This window comes from Haemaphysalis longicornis, unplaced genomic scaffold, assembly GCF_048455015.1.
Source record: "Haemaphysalis longicornis isolate Haplotype H1 unplaced genomic scaffold, Haemaphysalis longicornis Haplotype H1 scaffold_1, whole genome shotgun sequence".
Taxonomy (NCBI): domain Eukaryota; kingdom Metazoa; phylum Arthropoda; class Arachnida; order Ixodida; family Ixodidae; genus Haemaphysalis; species Haemaphysalis longicornis.
The window spans coordinates 249,809,908-249,837,481 of NW_027526203.1; the positions used below are offsets into that span (position 1 = coordinate 249,809,908).

The 27,574-nt window shown below is 48.3% G+C and overlaps 1 protein-coding gene across 1 annotated transcript in view; it reads left to right on the top strand.

The window, feature by feature from the left end:
• LOC144143898 (nose resistant to fluoxetine protein 6-like) overlaps positions 1–27,574 on the top strand; it is a 100,812-nt gene that overhangs the window by 62,528 nt on the left and 10,710 nt on the right. The window contains exons 7-15 of the mRNA XM_077675482.1: positions 2,030–2,209; positions 2,842–2,932; positions 3,028–3,120; positions 4,987–5,152; positions 8,925–9,004; positions 10,146–10,268; positions 10,716–10,836; positions 16,078–16,264; positions 22,513–22,655. Coding sequence (XP_077531608.1) covers positions 2,030–2,209; positions 2,842–2,932; positions 3,028–3,120; positions 4,987–5,152; positions 8,925–9,004; positions 10,146–10,268; positions 10,716–10,836; positions 16,078–16,264; positions 22,513–22,655 — 1,184 coding nt within the window. The remainder of the gene's footprint in view (positions 1–2,029; positions 2,210–2,841; positions 2,933–3,027; positions 3,121–4,986; positions 5,153–8,924; positions 9,005–10,145; positions 10,269–10,715; positions 10,837–16,077; positions 16,265–22,512; positions 22,656–27,574) is intronic.

A 27,574-nucleotide genomic window follows, 5' to 3' on the forward strand; every position in this document is an offset into this window, starting at 1 on the left:
TGGTCCTGAGATGTGGAATTTAGCACACAAGTTCAAATCTGCACATCTAACACCGCCTATGCGGTAGCAAGCAATGGTACTGTGCAACACATAGTGTTGCTAAGTGTGCTATTTGGCCCACGCAAGGTCATGGGTTCGTCGCAAAAGAGCTGCTGCGCTTACCAGACTTTTTAAAGTAAAATGCACTTACGTTACTCTTCCGGCTACCGAGTGCCGTGCCGTGCCATTAATCGACCACTATACGTTGAAACCCTCGCCGCTGATTGGCTTATGGATTCAACGCTGATTAATCAGCGATCTCAACTCCAGGCACAGTGACGAAAATGGAACCGATAATTACCTGTACTTTGCCTAGAACAAGTGTATTCTGGCAGCGCATTCCGCAGTGCCTTCTAGCCTTGGCCGAAAGACAAACACGGTGACTGGTTAGCGGGTTTAAAATGTGGGAAAAACTCAGGCTGGCGCCAAACATTTCCGGATTGCGCATAAAAAGATTCTTCGAAGAACCTGTGGGCGTTGGTACCGGCTCTAGACAAAATAACCATGACTTTTAGCGATCTTGCGTGTGTGCGTGCGTGCGTGCGTGCGTGCGTGTGTGCGTGAGGGCCGCTTGTCTTGCTGAAGCGGTTTGCGCTTGATAAGGCAGGAAAACTGACTACTAACCAGTAGCGGTGGCTCAGAGGCTGATGCGTTGTTCTTCGATCCTGGCTGCAGCGGATCTTTTTCTGATGGAAGCGAAAAACGAAAAGGCGTGTGCGTCGATATTTCGGAGCACGTTAAAGATGCTCAGGTGGTGTAAATTCTTAAACCCTCCACTACGACGCTCTTCATAGCCCTGGCGTAGCTTGGACGTGTTTGACCTCCAATTTTATTAATTTAACAGAGAATAAGTACTGACAAGCAGCAGGGTTGGAATGGTTTTCACGCAGAATTACTTATCTTTAGCGGAACATGAAGATCATATGCAACTTTGCTTTATTAAGATGATTGGTCAGTTAATAAATACCTCGCTGCAATTTTGTTTGGTGGGAAACGGCACTTCAGTTACAGAGGAGCAGCGATTTCAAATTGCCCACTCCCTTCCTAATTTTTATTACCTGCCCGTTCCCTTGTAACTGAGGGGGGGGGGGGGGGGGGTTCGACAAAACAGACGGTCAGTATGTTGACTACATGCGAAGGGGTGCGGTCCGGCAGAAATCAAAAATTGGTGAATGGCCGTTGACGGTAGCAAAACTTAGTACAATTTTTCCCTTCTGTAAAGACGTGGCCGCGGGTATCACGCTTGTTTCAAATGACGAACCTTACTCTTACGTTTACAAGTAAGTAGAATCAAACTACAGGAGTGTCCAACTGCGCTTTCAATGTTACGAGAAAACAGGTGTCACGAATTTCTGAAATCTCTTTTGATTTCGCATTTCGACTGTGGGGCCATTCTAAGTGCCCTCGTGTCTCTCTGCTACAACAGCAACAGGTGGCGCCACGACGTGGTGAATAGCATTCAGACAATGCGCCGTGTCGGCGGGTAGCGTCATTCAGGACATCGTTCAGTGAATGCGGGAAATTTTTCCAGGTGTCGCATTCCTATCTACGTTTTTTAATTGTCTAGCCTTATTAAGGGCAGCTTGCGTTCAACGGAACTCATTTGCTGATTCATTAGGGCATACATTTGGTTGAAACAAAGGTGTTTGTGGTCTTCATGGCTGATTTAAGTAATTTCTGTCGGAGCAACGAGTTACACAAAAACACGTGTACGAGTGATACATTGCTTCTTAATACAGTAGAATATGGCTTGAAGGGGGCGAAGCTTTGAGAGACCCGGTAATCCCGTGTTTTTCTCGCGGTTTAAAAGACATTCGACAGAACCTTGCCAACTTTAACTTCGTAACAGTCCGCAGTTATGCCCTGACAAAGCGGCCTTTCGAAATACTCTGGAAGCATGTAGAAAGACCGTTCAGAAAGTTCGCAAGGGGTAGAATGTTCGTTGGGAGCCTGGATGGCGTATCCTAAACAACCTCCTGTTCTTGCGCAGAGTTCGCTCGTGCCCTGGTCATGTCTTTCTCGTTTGTGGCGAACACCCGAAAGCTGCTGCAGCCGGCACGACGCAGCTCCAGCCTGGGCGTGCTGCACGGCGTCCGCGTCGCTTCATGCCTCTGGATCATCTTGGGACACACGTACTTTCTGGGAGATATCACCACGTTCGTTCGATATAGTAAGTTCTAATACTCAAACTGGTTGCGCCAGTAAGTTGATGTGGTTTGACCGTCTGAGGGAATTCAGCATTTCGCAAGCTTACGTGTGCCTTGCCCATGCGAATGTCGAAAATTTACACCAACAGAAGTTGACCGGAAGATTGGGACCTCCCACAGATTGTGGTGTCGTTTAGCCCCATGATTTGTGCCTTATAATCCTGTGCACCCTCGTAATATTGCGAGCCTAGGGTTCTAAAATTCGCAAACCCTCTTTAAGCCATCGCCTTTCCTTACACATACCGATAACTTTGTATTTGGGCGTTGGCGCTCCCCAGCACTGCAGCTAGCTCACTCGCGCGAGCGCTGGGGGTCACAATCGCAGAACTGACTAAGCTAGACGCAACGAGTGAGGCAAACAGCTGAATACTATAACCTACGAGTGGTGAAATCATTTCTCTGAGAAACGTTAACTTCGTGGCTAATCGTTATAAAATCAGCCCTAGATCCGGGCTGTGTCAACACATGGTTTGTCGTGAGAAGTGTAATCACAAAATCTTTTAAAGCCTGAACTAAAACTTTTGCTTCCTATTTTTGTCGCTCTCGCGGTTCAGCGTCGATAATAGCGAGTTTCGGTCTCTTCGTTGATTTTCAGAAAGGTTAAAGACTCTGGAGGAACTTAACACTGACGTCCCATTCACTGCCATCGAAAATTTTCTGCCCGTGGACACATTTTTCTTCATCAGGTACGTAACCTTTTTCCTCGATACATCAACGTGGGTAGCAAAAAGTACCCTCAGCTTTGCTTTTCCAAATAACAAGAAGCTTCTCTCACGCCCAGCGGTCTGCTCATTGTGTATTCCAATTGGCCCCGCCTGGAGAAGAAAAAGGGGAAGCTGAACATCCTCTCAGCTCTGCTGCAACGCTTCTGGAGGTGGGTCCGTCAACACTACCTTTAACGCGTTCTAGAGAAATATGTGTGGATGTACAGATTTTTTAGGGAAATATCGTTTAATTTCTTAAAGTGGCAGAAAGCCATTGACTCTCTGGATGAAATGTCCACTGAGACCATTTTATTGACTCAGTGTGCTTATTTCTATGATCAATCACTTTATTCATTTTGTCCAAACTTAGGGGTATTCTATCCGGTGGCGAGGTGGCTAGAGGGTTTTGCTGCTGAAGAAGTCGGGGTTCGGACTCACGCCCACGCGAGTTGTATTTCTCCGCTAACGGAAGAAAGCCAAGCCGGCCGACCCCTTTGTCCATTCCAAAGTGGGTTTAAACGGGATAGCATGCACGAGATGCTGAAGTATGCTAGTGGTAAAATGACACTGCGCTTAGTTGAAGGCGAAGGAGACGGGAGCAGGCCTCCTTCGACCTTCGTTCGCGCGACCGCTGCAACTCAATATACAGTTTTTAGTATATGTCACGCCCTGCATGCGATACCTCTGGATGATTATGGCCATGGCGGGTTGGTTTTTATTTTTTAACCGACGTTGTGACAGGCCTGTTTATTGCAGAGATTCTGTAGCAGCTATATTGAGGGCTTTCGTCCAAGTCATAAGGTTGCATTGCCATTTGTACTATGCTTGAGAAGACACATTCACAAAGGCAGACTTCCAGTCCTACCCGGCGCAAAGCTGCCATGGCGTATTTTACGATTTTGCTAAGACTACGCCGTCAACTGAGTCGTCTTCTTATTCACGATTTACTGCGAACGAGCACAGTTTTTCTGGAAGAAAAGTCACTAGGGGAGCCGACGCAGGCAGTGAAATTGTTTCTCCCGCACATTTCGTAAGTCCGCTGGAGTCATGCTGCAGTTCGTAAGTCATGCTGGAGTCGTTATCGTCACCCTGTTTGCTGTAACCTCGTTATGATTTTCACCTCGTCATAACTTAAACAGCTTTAAGTTCGCTCCTGGCTTCAAGTTGTCCAAATGCATGCAAATCGACCGCAAGAAGCTCGACAGTGACCCTACGTTAGGCCACCGGGAAAGTGTAATTAAAAAAAAAAATTATGCACCCATCCGTCTAACGGACACAATGGTAAAACACGAAGCTTTCTCGCAAGCGATTCCTTGGTTTTTCTGTGAGTTTTGACCTTGACTCGTTGAGCTTTAACTTTGACTCGCACGTAGTTCGGAGTTTTGACCGCAGCGGCTTCGACTTTGACCCTTCGCCATTTGATTTCGCTAAAAGAACGCTTCGCTTTAGACAATCGTCGTCGTTAGCCGGAGGGGTGCACGATTTTTTCCTAATTTTGCGCGTCCATGTACCCCTCTCCAAATATGAACTGGTTCGACCGTGTCGAAATGGCGCATTCTGGTAGTCGTCGGCTTCGTAACTCGAGGGACCCAGGTTCGATTGCGACCACGGGGAGCGTTTTTTATTTCACTTCGCCTAAGATCGTCATCGTCGTCAGAGAAAGTTGGCTCTCCTGGAGTGCGTTTCCCACGAGGCACACGCCAACAGTGAGATAGCTTCGCTGTAATACTGGGCGATAACCGGCAACTGTCCATCGCCGTATTCAAGTCTCGCAGAAAGAATGCAGTAGCATTGCAACCCTCTCCCCGCCCTTTTTCGTGACCATCCGCACAGCAGGGGATGGACTAGGGGTGCCCTTTCTTCTTCTATCTACACATCTGTTTAGAAATAGCAGGATTCGTCACCAAGTGCATCTGAATCCGAAGCCACTACGTCTACCCAACATTTGGGCAAATGCAGCTGCACCTACCCCTGTCAAACTGGAGGCGCATTTATTTTTATTAACACTGTGCTGATGTTATGTGACCACACTGCAGGATGACGCCTTCGTACATGCTGGTGCTGTCATCTTTCTCGCTGATGCCGCTGCTCGGCTCGGGGCCGCTGTGGCACGAGATCATGAACCCATTGCTCAACAACTGCGCAAACTCCTGGTGGAGCAACGTACTCTACGTCAGCAACTACCTGCCCTACGACAAGATGGCAAGTGTCTCTCTGCTTGCGTTTCGGATGGCTCTCTGTCGAGGAATCGCGCTTTGTGGCACTTAGCCGCTTCACCAGTAGGCGACTCAGACTCAGTGTGTGGGGTTATGCTTCAGAAGCGCAAAAACGACTGGATGCATGACTTGTGAAAAAAACTGGGCCATGTAATTGCGACCCCGATTCACACACGCACATAACCTCCACCCCGAGCTAAGTGCAGAGCCTCTTTTCTCTTCCCTTCCCTTGTGTGCTGGTTACTCAAAAAACTGTGGTTGATTCCTCTGTCATAGGAATCAGTGAAACACGAAAGGGAAATGTGCAGCGAAATCTGCAGCTGAGCGTGATTTTCGGGTCGGCGGCTGTCTTGTGGGTGTGCTTGGCAAGCGACGTCATGCTGGCGGGTCGCTTCGGCAAAGGTGCACTGGCGTCATTTCCGTGAAGGATATGACGTGAGTGAAATCTTGGCGTATCCCGGCATAAAACACTTTCGTGTTAAAATATAAAACCCAAAAACGAACCACCCTAAGCATAACGTACTCTTTAGTATTAAAGGCTGTTTCCCCGCAAGAAGACCCTGTGCGCAGGGGTGCACCCTTTACAGGCCGCTTGCTTCGTTGTATTGGCGTCGCTTCCGTGACGATTATGACGTCAGCGAAATCTTCGTGTATCCGGGAATAAAACACTTTCGTGTTAAAATTAGTTGGGCATACGGTTCTCGAAATGTGCAGACGTGATTCGAGTTTAATGCCGTGCGTTAAAAAATTATTTACTTTTCCCAGGGCAACTTACGGCAGCACTATGCTGAAACAGACCCCTTCCCTAAATGATGTAAGCTCTAACTCTAACCAATTACTCAGGTACACACAAAAATTTTACCATCCCGTCCCAAAGAAAGTCGAGAGAAGCGCGATGGCTTTCTGACATCCACGTTGCGTTAAAAGGGCGGCATCCAACCTTCGCTGGAGGTGCGTCTAATCGACTGTCAAACCTTCAAAGAACCAAATCGCAAACAAAGAACAAACCCATGCGACGATTTTTCGCGCACTAAGTAAACGCAGCCGAGAGAGAGAGAGAGAGAGAGAGAGAGAGAGAGAGAGAGAGAGAGAGAGAGAGAGAGAGAGAGAGAGAGAGAGAGAGAGAGAGAGAGAGAGAGAGAGACTTTTATTTCAGCCATGGTTGCTGAGGGTTGTAGCGGCTGGGCGAAGGGCAACCGCGACTTCGGTAGCTCTTCGTACCATGTCCGAATCCCCTGGTTACAGCTACTCAACGGCTCTCTCCATATTTCGCTGTGGGAGAGTTGAGGGAATGGGTCGTAAGGGCGAGCTAAGGATCTAAATCTATACCGATACGTGGTTGATGAGAGAAAGGTGTACTATTGTACTACTTGTTCATGTTCGACGCATGCATTGTCTTATCTAGAGCCGTCCCTTTTTGGCGATTTTCAAGTAACCGTTTCGACACCGTGGAACCCCGGTTTCACGCACGCGCCGTGTGTCCAGAGATCTTATCACAGCTTTTCGGTCGACCAACCGGTCTATGGGGAAATGCGTTAGTTTTTTGACAGATGCCGTTGGTCCCTCTGAGAAAGCTTTCGCTTTAAAAAATCTTGCTCCATTTCACTGTGTGCAGGTAGATGACCAGCGAAGCTGAGCGGACACAAAGTTTAGAGCAAATGTGCGAACTCCTTTATTCTCATGATTCGTAGTCATCGTGACGAGAAGTACGAACACACATTTATTGTCTTGTCTTTCTGCTTTTGTATACACTCGCGTGTACGACTAGCACCGCCCCGAGGAGCTGAATGAAAGCTGCATACACGGGGGATGTTTAGACGTGCCCGTTCGACGTCCCGCACGCGCCGCGTACTCGCACTGCGGGAGAACGGAAAAAAAGGGCACTATCACCAAGCCCTACAAACGACGATGAAGAGAGGGCGGTGTGAGCGTTGGAATGACCGGTGCGAATGAACAGGGGCAAGTCTTTGAGAAACATTTCAAATAAAGCAGTGCGGACCCAAGTAAAAGCAAGAACACAAACAAACAAACAAACAAACAAACAAACAAACAAACAAACAAGCAAGCAAGCAAGCAAGCAAACAAACAAACAAACAAACAAACAAACAAACAAACAAACAAACGCATACACACGAACGTTTCGCGCTATGATACGCCTGACGCTTTAAAGGAGCCATGAAGAGAAAACAAAAGTTTGTTTTATTCGAAAGATTAGGTGTTTCATAGTACCCCAAGCGCTTTCCCGGAAGCAAATGATGCTTTATTCACTCAGAAATAAGGCAATTTAAGCCAAAATTTTAAATCTCCCGCTAAAATTGAACATTCCGTGACGCGTACAATGGCGTCATAGAGCCGGTCCATGAAACAGATACTTAGTATGTCGACTCCATATAGCACCCACACGCGGGAGTCGATCGAGACGGCGGCCATTTTAAAAATACTAGTAAAACCTAGTGCACCCGCAGCCCTAGTCATGGAATCGCCTGATCCGGAGAACAAAACTCTCGCCGAGGAGCTCGGGCTTGCATTTAACAACCTCACACCACAAAAACGCTCAATGCTTCTAAGTGCACGAGCGGCAAGAGTTGTGGGATACGCGGTGGACGGGAAAGCGACCATTCCGCGATAGCCACAACAGACGAACGCCCAGCCGTCGGCACCGCTGCCTCGTCAGCCCCGTCGCGACGGACGAATATAGACTGGTACGTATGTGCCGTATTTTGATTACGGTTAATAATAGTTCAATTTCAGTAGCAGTATCACTTATGCCAGTTGGCCGGTGTCGTGTATGGAAAGCCGTTCGCGCGAGCTCTCTGCTTCGACCAGAAAGATACGAACGTCAATGCGCGGTGTTTACGGCATTTTTTTCCCCAAGGTCAGAGCGATTTGACGAAGTCGGCGACGAGCGCCAGCATGTCCCAGGAGTGAGCTAACGTAAGGGTCCCTGCCGTAACTGAACAAACTGAAGTTTTCAGTGGTTGTAAACTGGAAACGAGCTCGTAACGACAGCAGCAAGCCAACACCATTCGAAACTTACGCGACGACTGGCACTATCTCGTCGCTTCTTGCTGTTCCTTACTCCCCTCGTTTCTATTTTTACCTTTGCTGGTTGGCGATATGACGGCCAACCTCCTGTGAAGGGATTACGATACGAAGCAAGGTCGCGGCTGTGCGTGCTGGAACGGTTCGTTGGCCCCGAAGAGCCTCGAACCCGAAAATTCGTCTGCGCGACGGCGAGATGTCGAGCTCGGCCGCGGCGCTAGTTTCGTATGCATTGGCGCACACGCTTGCGAGTTCGTTCGGACCTTCAACCGTTTCCTCCACCGTTCTTTGTCATAAAAAGAATGTGCAGTATGTTTCACGGGCATTTAGCTCGCTATGCAAGCTGTAAGCCCTGCCTAACATGCGTTTGCTTTTGCCGGCCTCCGCCAATCGCAGAGCTTAGCCCATGTGACGGCATAGGTTCTGTTGCGGAAAATGAGCTGGTGGGTCGCATGGTCATTTCCTTTTTTCCTAATTATGTAGCTTATTTGAGCGAAGTTTGCGTTATAAGTGGTGTCGCTATGGTTCTAACGAGGCAATCTTTCGAATGAACCAAACTTGTGTTTTCTCTTCATGGCTCCTTTAAAGACCCATGGAGCATCGGAAGTTTTGCTTACGTAAATGAGAAATACAAGAAATGGAAGTGAAATTCCTGATATAATCATGAGCTTTTTTTTAGAACATATGTGATTGATAATTACCTCCTCCTCTCGCAGTGTCTTCTGCACACCTGGTTCCAGGCAGTGAACATGCAATTCTTCGTCTTGGCATTACCTCTGATGCTTTTTATTTACAAGTAAGTGTGAAGCCCCCCCCCCCCTTCCCACCCCCTACCCCCCTCTTCCCCACGAAGTTTTTGCTAGGCGAGTCTTGCAATTTATTTAAAAAAAAAACAAGATACGTTGAATAAAATCCCAATATTTTCTCTCATGTTCACTAACATTTCAATCAAGCTGTCGTGATTTTGACCCGAATAATTTTAATTGTAGGCTTATGTAACCTTCTCATCTGATTTCGCAGCGACGCTAAATGTGGAAACTTGAACGCTAGCAATATTAGTTGACAGTTACAAAGGCATGAGTGTAGCCATGTGTTGCTGCGTCTGGTGCAGCAAGTCTTAACATTACTGTTGCTGCTAATACTATACTGTTGCTATTCTTACTGTTTGTCTTCCACGTGGCTGTACCCTCAGAGCACTAGTTTCGTGAAATGGCTGGACGGGATGTTAACCGTGGTGAGCAGTAATTCGAAAACCCGCAAAGTATTTGCGCGGCCATCATTTGGTATGAAGACGGCAGACGGACGAAATTGTTTCAGCTTGTGTGTTTATTTTGTGAAACGAGCAGTATAGATACATACAGTACATAGAATACAGACAGGTACGTTGAAGGCACAATATCTATGATAATGAACGCGCATTTTAATCCGCTAACATCTGCAATGCGAATGAAATCCTTTGGAATTACAGAAAAAGATAAATTTGGATACTTAAGTTTTTGTAGCTTGGCTTAGTAGAGCGTCTAATCAGCCGTGGCATGAACGGGGGAAATGTCCCACTGAGGGCACAGTTGCAGTTCACCTACTGTTCTATGTTCCCACGAACCAATGTGACGCGGAAATATCAGCTATACTCGTTAAGTTACGTGGGTGATGTCGTATTATGGCGTTTAATGATGCACCGGCAAGTTCCGTAATAGTGCAGCGCTCAGCGCCAAAGCTGCACCAGGCTATGATACCCGGTGTAGTGGAAGGCTACGGATTAATTTAGACCACAGCGCACAGAAAAAAAAACTTCAAGCAAAGAAAAGTGTGCGCAAAAAGGTTTTAACTGTTCCAAGAAACAACGAAAAATAAACCCCCCTTAACCCCGATCGAACTCGCCACCGTTTTGTGCTGCGCGGCCAAGTCCGTCGAGCGCGCTCACCTTTCGTGCGCAGGTGTTCCTCCTTTGGCCTGGCATTTCTGGTGGCGCTGTGCTTGGCTTCCTGTCTGGCCGTGGGCCTCATCACCTACCTCTTCGACTTACCGCCAGCCCTGCTGCTCATGACCTCAGAATGGAGGTACGCACGCAGATTGTTGATCGCGTCGTCTTCACTGGCGGCGGGAAGAAAACCTGCAGCGGAGATAACTGCGACAGTTACGTTTTGTGGGTCTTGTAAGGTGTGCCGAGATCGCGCATGAACCTGCAGGTTCGCGAAAGACTAGAGGTACTTTCGGGTTGAGTATTTCACTGGCTAACGTGGGCTTCTGGAGTTGTATGTTCACTTTCTCGCTGCATGTAGCAACCGGAGCGAAGTAAGCCACTTTGTAACATTATTATATAAGTTGTCGTCCCTTCTCCATTCCGTGGCATACAGAGCAGGCCGCTTTGAGAGTTTCCAGCATGCGTATGCTTTTATGGGTGACGTAGATAGACGAAGTAGCCCTCAACGCGGCCGATTTGTTTAACGGTATCCACGTTTCCGTTTCCCTCATTTCGCGGCCCGTTTGCTTCCTCCCGCCCTTAGCAAGGCTGTCCAACAGCTGAACCTGGTGTACTTTCAACCGTTCACACACTTCGGTCCTTTCTGCGTGGGCCTCCTGTGTGGCTACTACATCGTCAAGAACAAGGGCATCACGCTGGGCCGGGTGAGTCCCTCCCTTCACGGCTATACTCATTCGTAAACAAGCTTGTTCGTGCTGCAACTTGGAACATGATGAGGGCTTGAAAAATTTACAATCGAGTGCTAGTTAAGCTGGGAAGAGCACGAACTAGACGCAGGTAGGGGAGAATTATGTGGCCTGGACATTTTGCATGACCGCTCACTTTTTGTTTGCGCATATATGCCCGTGTTCGCGCATATATGTCCTTGTTTTCCTCTATTAACGCACTGTGGATATGCTTTCGATGAATCTGCGTGATGAGCTCAATGTTCCTAGAACCGGTTCCGTGGGGTTGAAAACGGTAGTTACCTGCTGGTAACTTCGATGAGACCTTTTAAAGCGACCCAGGAACACTTTTTTAACCTTCTTTTAAATCCGAAAAACTTTCAGAGCATAATCAACAAGCACATCCAGCACTTACCAGAGGATTTCACAAATTACCTCAGCCAAAAATTACTTCTCTATGCCCATCAGGTAACTTAAAGGAGCCATGAAGACAAAATACAAGTTGGGTTTATTAGAAAGACCGCTTAGTCCCGATAACAATGATACCAATATCATCGCCATCTTCGAACAAATAACGGAGATATGAAAGAAAACGTGTGAAGCAGTCGCGACCCCCCAGGCGATTTCCCGCAACTTTTCTATGACGTCACGGAACCTTGTTTGTGCAATTGGCGGCCGCCTAACTGACCTGTCGCGACGACACAAGACTGGACGTCTGTAAAGGGGCCTCTAGTTCCATTTCACCGCATCACTTGAATGCTAACGTGCAGTTAACGCACTGAAAATTATGATTTATTGTTGGGCCGTGTGACGTCATTCTTGCTCATAACACGTCACTGTGGCGCAAAATTTGAAAGTTTTTAAATACTTCTTGCTTTTTTTTCGTTAAAAAGCATCTTTTGTGGCTCTAATGGAGCTGAGTGAGATACTGAATCCTAGTTCTTTCAAATTAAACGAAGTTGTATTTTCTCTTCATGGCTGCTTTAAAAACTTGCTGAAAATTTTTTTCTCTCTTTCCGGGTCTTGACGTTCTTGGCGTTGGGCTCTTCGAGCGCTCTAATTACGTCATTACAGCGGTGCGGAGGCCGGCTTTAATTCAGCTGCAGCAATGGACACATTCGATAGCCACTTAAAATATCCACAAATGCAAAGCACAAGCGGAAGGCGGATCTGCTGCGACGAGCAAATCATGCAATGCCGTTTTGTGCTGGTGATAACTATATATAGCTTTCACAATGATTCCAGACGTGAAGGAAAGACTGAAAGCGTTTATCGGAAGTGTTGCAGGGTCCCCTTAAAGTATCAGGCAGATAGAAAGATGAAGAATTTACGTCTAGCATTCTTACAAATAGCTTCAAATTAAGCGAGCATAGCAGGTAATGGATGCCTATTTTTAACGCTCCTAATTTGCCCCTAGAAAAGAGATCGAAGCGTAAATGATATGGTTACAATATGTTGCACAAAATATTATTTCTGCCCATGCTGTATGCTTTCCGCATTCCTGACACTCGTTTCGCCGCTTGGCCCATCTTATCGTCTCCAGCGAGATTCAATCGACCACGACGTAGGTCGTAATTTCGTCTTAGCAAGAGCTTTTCTGTGACGAGTTGTTTACATACATTCTTTGCGCCATTCAGTCTTCCTCCAGCTGTAGGATCCATTCGTTACTCACTACGCACCTTCAGAACCGTGCGCAACACTGAAGTCGTTAGCGAGGACTACACGATGAGAAGGCACAGAAAGGGGGACCAAACAATTTTCGTTCGTAAGTTTGCAGTAATATGCGATTTGGAATATCGGCGAATCTGCAAATGAGAAGGATTTGAGGCGTTGCTTTTCTACGCGAAAGTGGTGAATCATCGCACATCTGACCGCGGCAGGTCTCAAAGGCTCGCGAGCCTTCAAAAGCTTCACCACCTGCCATCAGGTGTACCGAGGCCAACCATGTTAGGGCAGAATTCAACGCCAGCCGTCTCACCAATGACAGACACTTTAGAAGAAGATCGTTTTGCGGTGGTCTCGAATGACCTTAAATCACCTGGCCTAGAATGGCCTTGCAGTAGCCTCGCTGTATGTCCTTTCGAAGCGAGGTGAGAAAGAGAGAGAGAGAGAACTCTTTAATGTGGGCTGGAGAGGTCAGCTCTGCTAGCGGCAGTGCTTGCTACGCCAGATGGGGATGATTACAATGCAGTGAAGTGAATGTGAGAGATCGGGAAAGCAGCAATAGAAAGAAAACTAAAGTTAAATAAAAATGGCACGCAATGAAGTGCAAGGAAAAAACTCGAAATAAAGTTAAGTAAAAGAAAAAAAATTGAGCGAATGGAGCCCAGGAAGCGCAGAGCGCCTAACAAAAAAAAAAGGAGTCAAAGCGTACATGACGACGCAAACGCGTACAGACGTAGCCATGCGCACAATGGAAGATTTACAAAGTTTTGTCTAGTCCTGAATCTCGCAAAAAACGCAGAAGAATTTTCGTCCCTAAATATGAGTCATTGTTGTTGTCCCAGGGTCCAAGGAAGTGACACAACTGAAGGCTTGCTCCACGTCGAACACGAGACAGGCAGCTCGCCGCTGTAACTCGCGCAGCGGAAAATCTCGGGCATATACACAAGTGCTCGGTAGTCTCGCGCACAGCGCACGTGGGGCACAGTGGTGAATCCTTCCACCTTATTTTGAACTTGAAGCTTCGGGTATAAGCCACGTTGAGACGCAAACGATGCAGTACACCTTCAGACGCTTTGCTTAGGTCGGGTGGAACACGGTATTTACAGAAAGGGTCAATTCCATGTAGAGGTGGATATCCGCTGCGAGGGTGCTGCCACTTCAACATTTGCTCACTCCAACCAGTTCGATAGATAAGAGCACAACCATCCTCGTGAGAGAAAGGAAGCTGTGTCGTGTTACGCAGAGAGTGGCCAGCGCTGGCGGCTGCATCAGATATTATATTTCCTTCTATTCCCGAATGACCAGGAAGCCATTGAAGCGCGATGTAATGGCCCGCGCGCACTACCGCTTTGTGGATTCCACTGATTTCACACACAAGCTGACTGCAGTGGTTGGACAGCCTTCTTAGAGCTTGCAAAGCACCCCGTGAGTCTAAGAAGATCACCCATCGTCGAGCATGATGTGCACCAATGAAATGAAGGGCAGTCCTTACAGCCGCTAGCTCAGTAGCGGTGGATGATGTTTTATGGCTCAGTTTTTTCCTGATTGTGCACTGGACCGACGGAATCCACACGCCAATGGCAGATGATTCTGCGGTCACTGAGCCGTCCGCATAAACGTGGGTGTTGCTTGCGTACGCGGTAAATAAATACTCAAGTGTGAAAAACTTCAGTGCAGGTGCGGGCATGGACGACTTTTTGCTTATTCCGGGAATTGTCGTTATTATATTCCATGGTGCGAGTATCCACGGTGGCAATGCTGGCTTCACAGGTGGCTGGAAATTTGCTGGAAGCAAGTCTTTTACATGCGATGCAGTGATGGCTGCCAGATGATGCGCATGGCACCGGGTGACGTGGCGTAGAGACGTTCGAAGGCACTCTTGATGTTGAAGCACTGACGCAGAGAGGCACCGAGCTTCCCGCAGTGTTCCAATTGTCGACGTGCATTTGGGAAGACCCAGGCACACGCGTAGAGCTCTCGACAGCACTGAATCTATGACCTTAGACAGTTGATGCAGGGCCGGCAGGCTGTAGCGTAAAAGGCCGAGAAATAGCGCTTGATAGAGTCCAAGAAGAGAGGACACGGAGCATCCCCAAGATTGTCCACTCAGCATGCGCAAAATGCGCACAAAAGACAAAAGCCTTTCTTTCAACTGCCGAATATGGGGAGTCCAAGACATTGAGTGGTCAAAGACGACGCCGAGAAATTTATGGCATTTGACATAGGGTATTTGCGTACCTTCTCCACTGAGCGTATATCGTGAGACGTCACGCCGAGTGAACGCAATCGCTGCACACTTCTGAGGGGAAAACATCAACCCGCAGCATCTCAAGTATACTTTCGCATCGCCAGGATAGCTCCATGAAATACGGCACGAATGTTTCGGCGGTTTTTGCCTGAGTCCCAGATGCAGATGTCATCTGCGTACAGCGAAATATTGACGCCTTGGTTTCACGGAGGTAAGCCTACGGGACCTTTAACCGCCGATCACACCAGAAGAGTGTTCTTCTACCACATTGCTAACTATTGCGTCTTTTGCGGCGTGAACTGTCGGCGCCACGTTCCCATTAAATACGTCGTCATTTGTGGGTGCCTTTATACACTGGCCATGAAATAGACTTGTCATCGCCATCAGAGAAATAGACAAACAAACAATGTAGTCATGGTCGCCAAAATCTGCCCTTGTCAACGTGTCATGTAAATGTCAGAAATCGTTTGTGAAATATTTTTCTAGCGGCTTGGTGTAGCCTTCCGCCATTTTTTTTTCATCTAGAACTTTGTCACCAGGCTCAACTTTGGTACGGCGAGCTCAGTCGTCATTATCTGTCGGCAAAGTTTCTCGCACCGCGCGCAAGAGCTGTCTGTATGCAACTGTGGGTGTGCGGGAAAAACAGGCTCGCTCGAGTGGCCTATAGTCTGGCTGAAATTAACGCACGTAGAAAAATTGGCCACGCATCTCCTCATGTCGCTGCAGATGTTGTCGAGAGACTTTTGACGTCCCTGCCACGTAACTACCTCTTCTATTTCATCCGCCCACCTCTGACGCTGTTTCCCTCCTGTCTCAGTCCACCCATTGGAGGTTTTCGAGTTCAAGTTTCCCCGTTCGTACTACTGGCGCACCATCTGTTGGGTCTGTTGGGACTTGGTGCTCCAGCCACGAGCGCAAGGCTCGGGCGGCAGTCTTGTTTATATTTTGTGGTTAAAATATTGTTTTGAACGCGTTTTTTTTTTTTTTTGCTCTCACAAAAATTGAGCGAACGTGTACTGTTCATTATATTACTGTGAAAACACCAGCTCTGTATTAACGGTCTTCCTGAAGTAAGCCAAATGATATCCTTTTACTGAAGAACGTTGACAAATATGGGGCATCTTTCGAGATTTATTATTGAAAATGTTTTGCCGGACGGACGGACGGATGGGCGGACAGACAAAGAGACCAAAATATTCGCGTCTGAGTAGCGCGAGAAAGACTATCGTCTTTAAATCTGCGTGCGCGCAGGCCAGGCCATGTGATATATATTCAGAGTGCAATAACGAGTGGTCTCTGTTACGCAGGTCACGCTGTGGCTGGGGTGGCTGTGTGCGCTGGTGTGCGCGCTAGTGTCGCTGTGGGGCGTGTACCCGTTCCGAGCGGGGCTCGACGTGCATCCGGTGCTGGTGTCCTGCTACGCGGCGCTGCACCGCACCATCTGGTGCACCGCTGTCGCCTGGCTCACCGTCGCTTGCCACACGGGACACGGAGGTGCGTGCGTTGTGCGCGCTTTCCTTTCATCTGGAGCCACCTTTTGGAGGAACGGAGAAAAATTGGGGATAGCGCCGGAGCTTAACAGGTCGATGCTTAGTATGTAAGCAATGCTCGGTCGCCATAGGGGCGAAGCTCATTCGCAGATATGGTGTAGAGAAAATAAATACATGTGATGCGGGTGCAGCGCAAGCCGTACGCAGACCATGATCATAATGATTTTCGTTGTTTTCAGCTGCTCACAGCTAAAGCATTGCCTCTCCTTTCGCGGCAAGTAACTTGTTCAAAGAATATAACTAGGGACGTTCATGTACGCTTGCAAAAATTAGAATGCCCAATATTCTCTGCAGAAGTAACTCAAATGCGTGGGGAAGTACCTACAGCTCGCTTTTCCATTTGGAAGAACTCGATATGCTTAGTTTTAATATGGCACCTATCCAATTATCGAGAGTATCCACTTTCACCCGCGTGGTGGCTCAGTGGCTACGGCGTTGTGCTGCTCAGCCCAATTGAGAGCAGGTTCGATTCCCGGCCGCGGCGGCCGCTTTTCTGATGGAGACGAAAAGCGACAACACCCTCCGTGTGTTCAAGATTTGAGCGCACGCTCAAGATCCCCAGGTGGTCGAAATTAATCCGGAGGCGCCTTCCACTGCGGCGCGCCTCATTGCCTGTGCAGCTTCGGCCCGTTAAACCCCACACTCAAATCAGACCAAATCCACTTTCAAAAACGAGCTTTCTATAGAGATACCAGCCAAATGCGTGACGGGAGTGAAGACCTCAAGCAGGCTTGTTACAATTCAGGCACTGATGGCCGCAATGCTTATATATACCAGTGAATGAAAAAAAAAATACTGGCTCAGTCCTCTTCACATATTAAGACGGAAGCCTTACGTGGCCCATTCTGCGAAAAAGCGTTGACGTCGTCGTCTTTGTTGTCCGGTCACGAACATGGCCTCCGCTGTAAAAAGTAGATGAAAAGCGCCTGTGTGATCCGATGGTATTCGAACCAGGGCCTGCACAGTAGCAGCCCGGTGCTTCACCAACTGGCTATCTCCACTTGGTTTACTCTATTACATTCAATTGGCTATCTCCACTTGTTTTACCCTATTACCGTGAATTTTATACGTCCCAAAATATTATGGGTTTTAGAACCCCCTACCTTATATCGGCCCCGGACAACTGCTAAAAACACCTAAAGTTGCGAGGCTGCTAAAATCGTGTAGCCATTCAGTTTCGCTACATTGCATTTCATACACTTCGTGGAGCAACATAACGATCTGAGCGAACTAGTGGGGCACTGTCACCTGATCAACGTCGGAGTGCCTTACAGCCGCACGATTTTCACGTTGCAAGCGTAAAACAAAAGTTGTTGTCGTTGTTGTTCCTTTCTTCGTGGCACATACATACATGAGGAAATGGCCAGTAATCGAAAGCTTTGAGGCGCAATGTGCGCGCTTTACAGAATTCACGAAACCATGAATGGGTAGCGTAGAAGTTGTAGAATAGTGCGTGCCACGTGACACCTTAACGTGATGGCACGTGAGTAGAACAGGTGGCTACCAGCCGCGCAGGACCATGATTGTAGGGAAGCTGTGTGCCAGTCTGCTTGCTGAAGCAATTTTCACGCCACGCGACAAAGAAACGAAGGCGAAGAAAGAGGTGCAAATACGTATAGCAGTAAACGAGTTGTTATTAAGTATCGCCAGGCTTTCGCCTTCAAAGTGCGGAAGCATACTTTAGTGCAGTGGGGAATCGTTTAGCGAGTGAGCTTGGAAACAGATTAACGCCTTTGTTAATGGCGAAGACTTTGAGTCAAATGTTGCTTTCACGGATTACGACTTGTTGAATAAATAAGCCTAGACAGAACAGTGAAAATCAGCTGCAATTTCCAAACATTTCCTTTCCGCCGCATGGTTCATTTTCGCCAAGAATGCGGAAGTATTTGCCTACCATGATGATGATTGCAGGGTTCAACGCGCCGACGCAGTGCAGGCGATGAGGCGCGCCGTAGTGGAGGGCTCCGGATTAATTTTGACCACCTGGGGATCTTTAACGTGCGCCGAAATCTCGTACACACGGGCGTTTATGCTTTTCGCCTCCATCAGAAAAGCGGCCACCGCGCCCGGGAATCGAACCCGCGGCCGTATTTCCCTACCAGTCCTAGGCAGTAGCAATGACCGCTCTTACGGAACTGCTGGTGCGCAGCGAGCTGGCGGCGTGCGGGCTCGCGGAAGACCGTTCTTACAGCTCATTCACTTACTTGTGGGCTTCATGTTAGTTATCTGCTCACTCTAGCCAGTTTCACTACCTTTCAAAGCTCATGTTTCCTCGTTATTCAGTGAGTATGTTCCACAGCAGATTAATCTCATCGTCAAGCAGATAGCTTTGCTTGAAGATGAGAATACGCTGAAAATAGAATAACGTAAACACGATATAGCACTAAAGAAGCCGTTGGTAAGTATCACCGGGGAAGTGATACCGAAGAAGCACCCTGTATTTGTCTGTTTTCTTTATTTCGAAAGTGTGCCCTGTGTCATTATGGATGAATGCACTCACAGATACACGAACAGGTTAAGTACGTGTATTAATTCTCTTAAACCAATTTATGTTGATGAATGTTGTCCGGCTCCATGTCGATGTTGGTGATGGTGACGACATCGATCGTTACAGCCTTGCATTAGTACTGAGATAATGGGAAATCGCACTTCTAGGTTATTAAGACGCTCTAGTTTTGCCCTTTTATCACGCATTTGACTGGCCTTTCCCCCTCTGAATCTCGCGATGTCATTCGACAGCCCCCTCAAGGTAATGTTACGCCTAACTGCTTGATTTTTAATGTTCACCATTGCATTCCCCCTTCAAGCGAAATAGCACACCGTACCGTTAGTTGCAAGTTCTACCGAAGCGGCTCGTGCTGCTTCCAGGCATGCCATGATAATGGTGGTGAACAACTTTATTTTGTCCAAAACATAGAATGGGAGGGCAGGGAGTGGGAGATGCCAGAGACAGCTTCCCTCTTCACACACGTAGCGCTCGAGCACAGGCAACGCCCGAGGCTAGTTGGACGCGCTCTTTCTGAGGGCATGGCATTCGGTTCGGGCCAGCTCAAATTGCATTTATAAAGGGTCGTTGAACGGGAAACAATGAACAGGCAAGAACTTAACAAACCTTAGGGAACAGGCACACTTTAAGGACGCCGAGGCTTACCTCTAAGTAATGGTTTACAGGAAAGGTGGATATAAATAAAATTACGGCGGGGAAATAGTCGCTGTCTGGATGCAAGTAAGTCGGAAGAAGACGGGTGTAGGATAAAAATGTGGGATGGAGGAATTCGGAGAGCAGTCTCAGGTCAACGCTGTTTTAGTTCTGAGACTAGAAATAATTGGATGTTGTGACCACTCTGGTTTAAGAAACTTTGTCTTTTAGCGGATCGTATTTGTGAGTCACCGCCGAAGATGGAGATGAAGCACCCGAACACGGCTAACACACGTTGAACAATAGATATGTTCAATAGCACACTCTCTTTTTTCACTTTTTTTCTCCTCTTTTAATTCGGCCTTTCTTTTTTTCCTCTACCGCATTACTTCCCATAGTGCCTTTATTCCCTCCTCCCCATCCCCGCAGAGTAGAATGTACAGTAGACTCTCGATAAACGGAACTTCAAGGGACCGGAAAAATTAGTTCCGTTTAACAGGAGTTCCGTTTACTGAGAGAGATGTTCTAAGGTGCAAATTTATGTGCGTACACACTTCTAAGGGCATTTCATGGAACTCTAACCACTAGAAAGTGACTGTAGCTGATAGTTTTCAGAAAGCAAGAAAACTACAAGAAGCGTAGGCACAGCATTCACAAATTTGATTTAGCAACAATGCGTCGCTGTGCACTACAAAATGCGTCAATTATTTTTGTTTGAGTCCTTGCAACTGCATCTTCACGGAGGCTAGGCCCCAACTTCGCGAGTGCTTACGAGCCACCGAATTTAGAAGACGGCAACGTGGTAATGGAGGACGAATAGCACAACGATGGCACGAACGAGGAGATAGAAGGTGAGCCCTGTAGCCTCGGCGTCTAGAATCGAGACCGAACGACTGGAACAAGAACTGCGATGTTGCATTCGTTGCGCTAACACGGCTAACCACTTACGAGACGAGGCTTACGAGGCCAACAAGGCTAAAAAAGCATGGAGGAAGAAAAAAAAAACACAAGAACGAAACAGCCGGAACCGTAAAAAGCTGATTCTCATGCCAGTGGATTTCACAAGAAGTTCCATTTCTGGTTCCGTTTACACGGTGATGCGGAAATTTTAGTTCCGATTACCGAGAGTTTTTTTGCGTTATCTGAATACAAAACCACCCAAATTCCAGGCAACTGTTCCGTTTAAGCGGCAATTCCGTTTAAGCTATTTCCGTTTATCGAGATTCTACTGTAGGTGATAACATGCAGGCAGACTTCTCTGCGTATTTTTAATAAAGAACCTTCTCTCTCACTCACACACATGATAATAGTCTACAAAACAGAATCATACTTCAAATAAAAGCTCAATAGAATGGAGTCTCCAGAGCCATGAGGGCTCTCAAAGTTGGGCTTTGGCTTACAGGCGGAGGGCCAGAGCAAGGCATAGATTGGCGTTCGCACGGCATGGCAGGAAGGCGGTGCAGCCTGCGGAAAGCGCGATTAGGGATTGAAAGGTCGCGGCTATTTTTGCTCACTATATGTCGGGGTCGTTTAAACTCGGCGGTAGCCCAAAACGAGAGCACCGCCACCACGATCATCGCTCGTGTTGTGCGCGCACAGGTATCGTGGCATCCGGCCTCTGCATGCACCTGTCTTGCACGAGCGTGCAGCCTGCGCTCTGTGCGCATTGGTGCACGCGCATTCACTTGTCTCACCAACGCAGAGAGAGAGAGAGAGAGAGAGAGAGAGAGAGAGAGAGAGAGAGAGAGAGAGCCGCATGCTTGTTACCACGGCTGCCGTGTCCTCCTGAAAACCATTCTGAGCAGGTGGTCGACAGCTCGATGGCAGTTACGTGATATCCGACGGTTTCTGCAACGAACCATTCGTTTCTCGCGAGCAAAAAAAAAAAAAAAAAAAAACCCGCTAACTACTAATTCTAATAAGGTTATGGAATGTGCGCAGCTCCCGTGACGAGCTCTTTAGACTTAACTCGCAACGTACACCAACATGGCAATGAAATAGTATGGAATGAATGCTCCCTTTCCGTGAATCATTGCCTTGGTCTGAAATGCCTACATGAAACGTCAGAAAGCATTCTTTTATTTTCGTGAAGCCCCGCCTAAACAGTACGACCCGTCTTCGAATGTGCAAAGTTCGACGAGATTGAGGTTAACTTCCGAGCGTATACGCAGTCCCCAGAGCAGGAAGTGATTTTTCCTCCAGGAAGTGGAAAGCGGCTCTATTTGCGTGCTTTCCCACTCGCCGCAACTGGCCGGCTTGCCGTTTGGTGCGTCGCACACCCCTCCGTGGTCGTTTAGACCGTAGAGTGGCCTACATATTAGCCTCAGCCATCAGGCGAAACAAACAAAAGTCATATTTGCTTTATAAAATCTGCCGGTTTCTCTCAACTCACTATTGACAACGCCTGCACTGGTAGAAACATTAGTGATATTTATTTTGTCGCAAGGTTTTGTCATTATTGATATGTTCAGTAACATGCCACCCGGCTTCGCCTTTAAGGTTGATAAAAAAGGTTGCGTATGAGTTGGAGGGGCTGTGTGTGTGTGCGCGCGTTCACGCGGACGGGTGGCCAAGAAACCTTAAAGGCACGCGGGCGCTCGCAGATTCCGCATTATCTTTTTTTACCACCGAAATAAGAAAGGTGCTTTTATTTATGTGTTATCAGGTCCAATGCCTCGGATTTCTACTAATCTTTAAGCCCCATTCAATTAAGTGATAATTTTCCACGCAGAAAACAGTTTGAATCCCACATTTATGATAAAAAAAACCGCGCTTCACGATATTGTTTGGGATCATTGCTGTAAAAGTAACTAGTATCATTTGTTCAGTGGCTGTAATGTACAACAATGACGTTTTTCATTTAGGAGGTATAACGAATACAGCGTGCTTTTGACGGGTTTGCTCAACTTGTGGTGAGGCGTTAGAGCCCGAATTTTCGTAAATGGTGTGAACAACATTAAAAGGGCTTCGCGCGGTCTAAAACAGTGGTAACAATCAGGTCCCAACGCCCATAACCACTGCCACATTCTTTCCTCCTTTATCTCTTTGTGCAGGACTAATCAACACAACCCTGTCGTGGAGCGGCCTGGTGCCTCTCAGCACGCTATCCTACCTCATCTACCTGATTCATCCTCTGGTCATCTACATGCACGTCGCCACATCGAGAGAAATCGTCAACCTCGATCAGTTCAGCATGGTACGTTGAAGAAAGAATGTCCGCCATAGCACGTGCAGTCAGTGTGACTAGTGACCTTGCAGTCTCTCAGTTACACGGAGAACTCGGAAGAGAGACTGCCGATGTAATTGCGTGTCACGCAGAACGCGTCATAAAAACGTGCAAGTGTACGAGGCACAAAGTACACATTGAAGATGTCAGGTGAGTTTTTATTTCGTATTGGTAGCTCATTTTGTCTCCATATTTACGAAAAAGGCCAAGGACGCGGGCCGTAGATATCAGCGGCATAATCTTAGGAGCACGGTGAAGGCAAGACCATGGAGGATTTAACAAGCCTGGAAATCTGTTGACAAAAGTTAAAATTGCAGCGTCACACAGACGTCGCCAAGAGGTCGTAAACAGCGATGGACGACACGCAACTATAGGGGGCGCAGTTGTTTGATGCCACGAGCGCATAACAAAATTTTTTAAAAAGTTGGGGGTTCAGCAAATCGTTGCTATCAACTGGGCTATGAGGGGCGCCGTAGGGGAGGGTTCTGGATTCATACCGACCGTCTGGCAATCCCTGACGCGTGCCGAAATCTCGACTCTGTTCTAGATCGTGTGCCGAAATCTCGAAATCTCTGCTCAAATAGCCTGCCTTGCATCACAACAGAAAATGACGCAGGTATGCTCAGAGATGATAGCGATTAAAACCACAAGCTGATAGCCAAGACAGACAGGAATGGCTACTGTTAATAGAAATGTACGCCGTACAAAAGTGGGTAGCAGGCAGTCAACATTGTTTTACCGTTTTATAAACCACTTGTGGCGTAAGTAAACCTGCGTCAATCGGCGCCTTCTGCAAATACATAATATACAACAAGCGCCGATCTTCCTGATGCTAGAAATAGTAGTGCGATTGGTGAACGCAGTGATAAGCGTCCTGGGGCCCTATTCTCGACTGCACAAATTCACAGGGAATTCGCCATGGTTTTTGCATAAGCACAACGTAAGCAATCAGTGATGTATTGTACGTATAGCTATGACGACATGCAGTGTAATTTGACGCTTCACTCATAAAGATCGCAACCAAGGTATCAAATATTGCTCATAAAAGATATAAAAACCCTTGGCACGTATTATAAAAATTAAGACGGTAACTGAGGCTGGCAAGTGAAACGCATTTCTGCAGGTCAAAATTGGCGTCCACTCCACAAGGCGATCGAGTAACTTTGATCCGAAAGCGAGCGAAAGGGGGATGTTGAGCTAAAGAGCATGACACAATCTTTTTTTACCGTATCTATTAATTACTTTCGAATTACCTACTTTACGAATTACTTTCGAATAAGTTCGAATTAACCGAGTTCGAATCAACGACATTTACTGTATTATGATTATAGTTAAACTATTACTTTTAACTATTTTTATTCATAAACCAACGCAACCGATTAATCGAGCAAATAACCTATTAAAGCCTTCCGATTAATCGGGTTAAAATTTTTAGCCGACGCCCAGCCCTAGCTGTGCCTAGTGATGACGTAAGCTCTGACGTGCAGGTTTTCCCCCAGTTGAGAGAGATCACTGTCCTATTTACCGATAAAATGGGAAGACCTAAGAAAAGCCCAGTTAGCGAAGACCACCAGCCCTGCCGTTCGCTCAGTCTTCGCATCTCAATTGCTAAGGTGGCTGAATTTTGTGAATGATCGCAAGAAGGTGTGTGAATGACCTTCAAGAGCAGCGCTCCCGGCTTCCTTCCCTATTCTGTATGCAAGCCTGCGGTTAACATAATCTAACAAGTGAAAAAAAAACGAAGTTTTTTTATGGATTTAATTACGGCCAGAAAAGAAAGACTTAAAATGTGACCACAAGGAGGACAACACATTAGAAACGAACAGACAGCAACGGCGACAAAACAAACTTAAGGAGTCATCCTGTTTTACAGAAGTGGATGATCGGAGAAGCTGTTAAGTGTACCAAACCAGCTAACACCAAATCTGCTGAGTTTCTTCGGGCTGTGGTGGGTACGTTCGGGCCAATGTAACACTCAAAACCGAAGCATTCAATCACAAACAAGAAAGAAGCGTAAATTTTTATTGGTTCAGACGCATCCGCATTAAGTCCACCAACAATGAAGGATGCAGATGCGCATTCGCTTCTTGCTCAGTGCAGTCAACGTACGCCATCATGAGTCGCTCAGGGTTTCCCTTCAATATACCGAGGATGACTTGCAAAGTGAAGACAGAAATGGCTGCGGTTTAGCTCAGCTAACGTTGGATATGCAAAGCAAAAGCTTGGCTTAGTCTGGTGGAGTCTTGGTTTCGCTTGGTTGACCTTTGATGCAGCTGTGCTGCCAACCACGGCTCAACGCCGTTCGGTCCCCTGCAACGCTCACAGAAGGAGGCCCAGGCTCGCTTTCATTCGCGGCGAACGCGGTGTTCCTCTTCACCGTGCGCAAGATGAGTCACGTGGCCCGAGTCGACCCAGCGGCGCACTCGTGGAAGGCGGCGGGGTTGGTCGGCTGCCGATCAGCTGAGCGTCCGCGACCGCGCGCCGCTCAGCTGATCAGTTGAGCAGGATGACTGAAAACGGGGCCTTGTGCGCAGCGCCAAAAGCGGGATCGGCGAATCATGCGATGCGCTTCAAGGGGTGTGTCGCAGGTGGTGTGTCTGAGGTCTAAAGGTGAATTTGCGCATCCGTGGCGAAACCGCGGCGTGTAGTAAATTTTTAGATGCGAACGCATCTCATTCACTCGCCTTGTCCCTGCATCCGGCGTTGGCGTCGTCGTCGTTGTTGTCGGCGTCCACCCCTCCCCCATTCTCCTCGCCGCGCCAGCTTCGCTCTCCGCCAGTCACCCCCTCTCCTCTCCGATTACGAACACTCTCTCGCGAGGGGCATTGGATTGGATTCGATTGGATTGGTTTGGATTGGCTTGGCTTGGATTGGATTGGATTGGATTAAAATGGATTGTGTTGGATTGTGTTGCGTCATAGCCGCGGCAGACGCACTGGCGCCGGCGCGTCCCTTCACCGTTATGCGCGCTACAATACGCGGTGCCTGCGCCACTCCGCTCCAGCGTTCCAGCGCCGTTCCTCCGCTCCGCTGTCCAACGCTGCAACGTGAACCCCCTATGCGTAGCATCTACACAGGGGTTCCCGCGAGGGGAGGTGGGAGTTTTTTACTTTAAAATTACTTGACACAGCCGTCCCCATGTTTGGTGTCTGGACTGTGGAAGTTCAGGACCGAAACTCATAGGGGTCAGTGCTAAGAGTGCCCTTGGCATAAAAGTTCAAACTATACCCACTCGTGGAGCGGGCGTCTTTACTGTGCGCATTACTGCACGCGCATTCACATGTCTCACCAACGCCGAGAGAGAAAGAGAGAGAGAGAGAGTACACTTCATTAAAATCGTCTACAGGCGGCCTCCGTTACCGAAGCGCCGTGACACGGCCCAACGTCTTCCGGGCTGGGCTCTTTACTAGGCCGCGCCCTCACTACTCGTGTCGAGGTCCTCTGGCCTGCCCGCGCTGGGCGGCCGGGTCCTCTCGGCTTTCTTTCGCACGCTGCTGTTCAAGTGCCGCCAGGATCTGCTGGACGGGCTGTAGTTGTACGTCCTTGTCATTGCTCCGCGCCGCGGTTGTCTTCATTGACGCTTCTGTAGGAAGCTTGCCGAGCAGTCCCAGAGGATGTGAGCCATCGTAGCCCGCACACTGCGGCACACTTTGCACGTATCGTCCTCGTATTGTTCGGGGCACACATGCTTCACGATGACCGTGGTAAGTAAGGAACCTGTCTGCAATTGTCTTAGTACCACCACTTGCTCCCTGGCCAGGCCGGGGTGCGGCGGCGTCATTTCTCTCCTTCTCATCCTATAGTATGTCGTTATTTCGTTATATGTCCCCATCCTGTCTTTGGTTTCCCCCCACAGTTCTACAGACGGGTTCGCTTCGGCCGCGTGGCCCGTTAACACTCGCGCGGTAGAGTTCGCCGTCTCATTCTGATAATGTTCTGACACCTCGTTCCCCGCGTGTGCGGGGAACCACTTCACTGTCACGTGCCTGCTCGCGAAGTCCAGCGAGGTGAGCAACCGCACTGCTCCACGACACACTCTTCCTCTGGCGAAGTTCCGCACGGCCCCTTTAGAGTCGCACAGAATGGTCCTGGTGTTTGGGTCCGCGATGGCTAAGGCTATAGCCATCTCTTCGGCACATCTCGCCTCACGTGCCCGGAGACTTGCCGCGGTGACTGTTGAGCCGGTCTTGGCGTCGAGGACGACCGCCGCGTACGTCTTCTTGCCTCGATACTTTGCCGCGTCCACGTATACCTCGCGCCCGGCATTTCGGCGTGCAGCTCGACCATGGCCTTGGCTCGAGCCTTCCGCCGTTCTCCGATGTGTTCAGGGTCCATGTTCTTTGGAACGGGGTAGACCCACATTCCCCTCTTGATGTTTTCGGGTACCTCTTCTTGTCCGCATAGCTCTTCCTCAATCGTACCGGGGTCTAGACCCAGTCTGGCGAGGATGGCGCTGCCCGTCTTGGTTTCCTTGAGCCTCTCGATTTGGGCGGCTCGCTGTGCTTTTCCGATCTCCTCGAACGTGTTGTGCACGCCGAGGGCCAGCAACTTCTCGGTGCTCGTGCAGTCGAGAAGTCTGAGTGCGGCCTTGTGGGCTTTCCGTATCATCGCGTTGATCTTGTTTCGTTCGTCTAACCGCCAGTTATGGAAGGCGGCGACGTACACCACGTGGCTCATGGCGAACGATTGAACTAGCCGTAGCCGGCTGTCCTCTTGCATGGCAGCCTTTATGTTGGCGACCCTCTTTATGAAGCGTGTGGCCGCTGTGACCTTGGCCGAAAGGCGATTAATGGTTTCGCCGTTCGTACAACATTTCTCGATTAACATGCCCAGCACTCCGATCTTCCCGACCTCCGGGATCACCTGTCCGTTGCTGGTTCGGATGACGA